Source organism: Rhinopithecus bieti, unplaced genomic scaffold (assembly GCF_001698545.2).
Source record: "Rhinopithecus bieti isolate Rb0 unplaced genomic scaffold, ASM169854v2 scaffold_36511, whole genome shotgun sequence".
NCBI lineage: Eukaryota > Metazoa > Chordata > Mammalia > Primates > Cercopithecidae > Rhinopithecus > Rhinopithecus bieti.
The window spans coordinates 23,334-25,855 of NW_016815222.1; the positions used below are offsets into that span (position 1 = coordinate 23,334).

At 35.4% G+C, this 2,522-nt stretch overlaps 1 protein-coding gene across 1 annotated transcript in view; it reads right to left on the bottom strand.

Moving 5' to 3' along the window:
- Positions 1-163: 163 nt before the first annotated feature.
- The window catches only part of LOC108515858 (tripartite motif-containing protein 49D-like), a 6,107-nt gene continuing 3,748 nt past the window's right edge, over positions 164-2,522 (bottom strand). Inside the window, exons 3-4 of the mRNA XM_017853034.1 lie at positions 1,764-1,875; positions 164-663 (exon numbers count right to left, since the gene is read on the bottom strand). Of these exons, the coding sequence (XP_017708523.1) occupies positions 164-663; positions 1,764-1,875 (612 nt within the window). The remainder of the gene's footprint in view (positions 664-1,763; positions 1,876-2,522) is intronic.

Consider the following 2,522-nt stretch of genomic DNA (forward strand, 5'->3'; position numbering starts at 1 on the left):
CATATTTAATAGTAACACAATAAATGAGTTTTAATAACATTAGAAGGCAATTGAAGACATAAAACAAAACCTATTTGTCCTGTTTGATAAGGCACAATGAAGAGGGCTTCCTGGGATAGAGCGGTTCCCACAGCACATGAACACATTTCTGATTTGTCACTGGTCAGAGGTGAATACAGCAAAAGATAGGCCTGAGAGGAGGTGAGAAGGAGCAATTAGGGATGGTGTATATAAGGGAGCTTTGATTAACATCAACAAAGCTCACAATTCTAGCTTCACAATCCAGGAATAATCCTACGTGACTGGTAGGTCTTGGGACATATTGCAGTGTAAGTGGGGAGGTGGTAAAGAGACTGCACTGAATGTCATTCTTAACACATCCAAGACTAAAGAGTCCCTCCTTTCCATATATATTGTCATTCTGATTCTTCTCTTTCCAAGACTTATTACAGACACCAAAAGCCCAATTCAAAGAGTCCCCCACATGGACCTCCCAGTAGTATTTGCCGGAGGTGAAAGTCTGAGTACCCCATGCAAGAAAACTCGTAGGTGTTGCAGTGGTATGGGGTGCATTTTGACGGTCACATCCAATACAAATGCTTCTCAAATCTCCATATTGAAAGATATGACTGTTGGCTTCATCATGATGCAGAGTAATATCCACTGCAAAATAATAAATAAATAAGTAAATAAATAAACAAGAAACAGAACATGCGTAGACATGTGAAAATAAGCAAAAGTTGTTCTATCAAGAAGTTAATTTACCAGGAAATGTAAAGTCACAAGGACAATTTTGCCTGTAACTTCTAATAAAGTATACAGATGACTAACATTATCTACAAGACAAACAAAATGCTAACCACAGGTATTAAAAATGTTTTGAAAACTTACATATTGAGAGCCCCAAGTAAGACCAACTTCTTTCAATCCAATTTTCAAAGCAAAATTTACACATTATATGCCCTAAATGCTATGATGTTATCAAGATTATTATTTAGAAATGTGTCTTATTCTTCAAAACTAGTGTTATAATTTTGGGAAGAATGTGAAGATTTCCAGTTACTCAAGATCTGCTGTAGATAACTGGATAAAAATCCATAAGTACATGTCATAAGTGATAATTCAAAGCACATTTCTGAAAAATATTTTACCAGTCTCTCTGTGGTCTTCCACGCCACCCCGGGGCTGAAGCTGGATTATAGACTTAACATGTAGCTTTTCATACTGCAGTTAAACTGAACTTCTTTCTGTTTGTAATTTTGCTTGTATTCACAAAATGATTTCTTCTTGTTATTTTCACCCATTAACTCAATTTTTTTTGCAATACATAATATATATCCATTTACAAAATTAAAAAACCCTAAGTATCTCCAGTAAACTATATTCCCCAAAAGAACAGTTCTTAGCCGTTCAAACGAATACACTAAGGAAATGTAAAATTTTGTATTTAACATTAAATAACTCACCTTCACTCTGAGCATTGTTCCATTTGTTCCTTTTTTTAATTTGCTACACTACTCCTTTTTCCCATTACTTAGCTCAGTACATATGAAGCCATAATGTATTTGTTTTTCACTATCTTTCAAACTTAATGCTATAAATCTGACTATACAGACACAGATACAAAAGGATTGCATGATTATATTGTTCACTTATGTCTATAAAGAAGTAAAACATTTGATAAAGGGTGAAATATTATCTTTGCGATCCTAACAATAATAATATTTAGGTAGTGGGAGTGCTGCCTGTGGGTGGAGACTTACCTCGGAACTGGTTGAGCCTGTCCCTTAGTCCAGTGATGGGCCCTGCACTGAGCTCTAGATTCAGAGGCTGGGGCATGTGCAGCAGCACGGACTCACTCCTGCAAGGAAAAACCTGCAGTTAAAACATCCACATCAAGAAAATAAATAAAAATCACTATTTGTATTTCAAAGACATTTCATGAGAATCCCTTGAACCCACAAATTTGATAATTCAAAATTATTACTTCCTTTTGAAATTAATTCCTATTTATAGTTTCTGAATTTTAAAACACAGTGGGAGAGTCTGAGTCAGAATTCAGTCTGATCTTTCTTTTTTTTGCCCCAAATGTGTAAGGTTCCTTTGGCTTATGACCTTGAATACATTGAGAAATGAAATTCTGAGTTCCACTTCTTGGCAGACTCCCCTGAGATCTTTGTCTGAAATAGCAGGGCTCTGGGGAGACTGCTGTATCCTTTTTGGGATAAATGATGTGAAACTTATTCTAGGCAGTGAGATCTACCTTTTAGGAACAAGCTTCCCTAGAGACTTATACAGTTCTAACACTCCACAGTTTTTTCAATCTATTTTTCAGAACTGTTAACTGACATGTATATATGTATGAACAACAAATTGAGTTTTTCACTGCTAAAATACTTGCCGCACTTCTCTCCTGCTTCCTCTGGTGACTTTCTCACTATCAACAAAACAAAACTTTATCTTTCACCTATGCAGGCTCTTAAGAAATAAAACAAAATCCAGAATAAACATGTTTTTTTTTT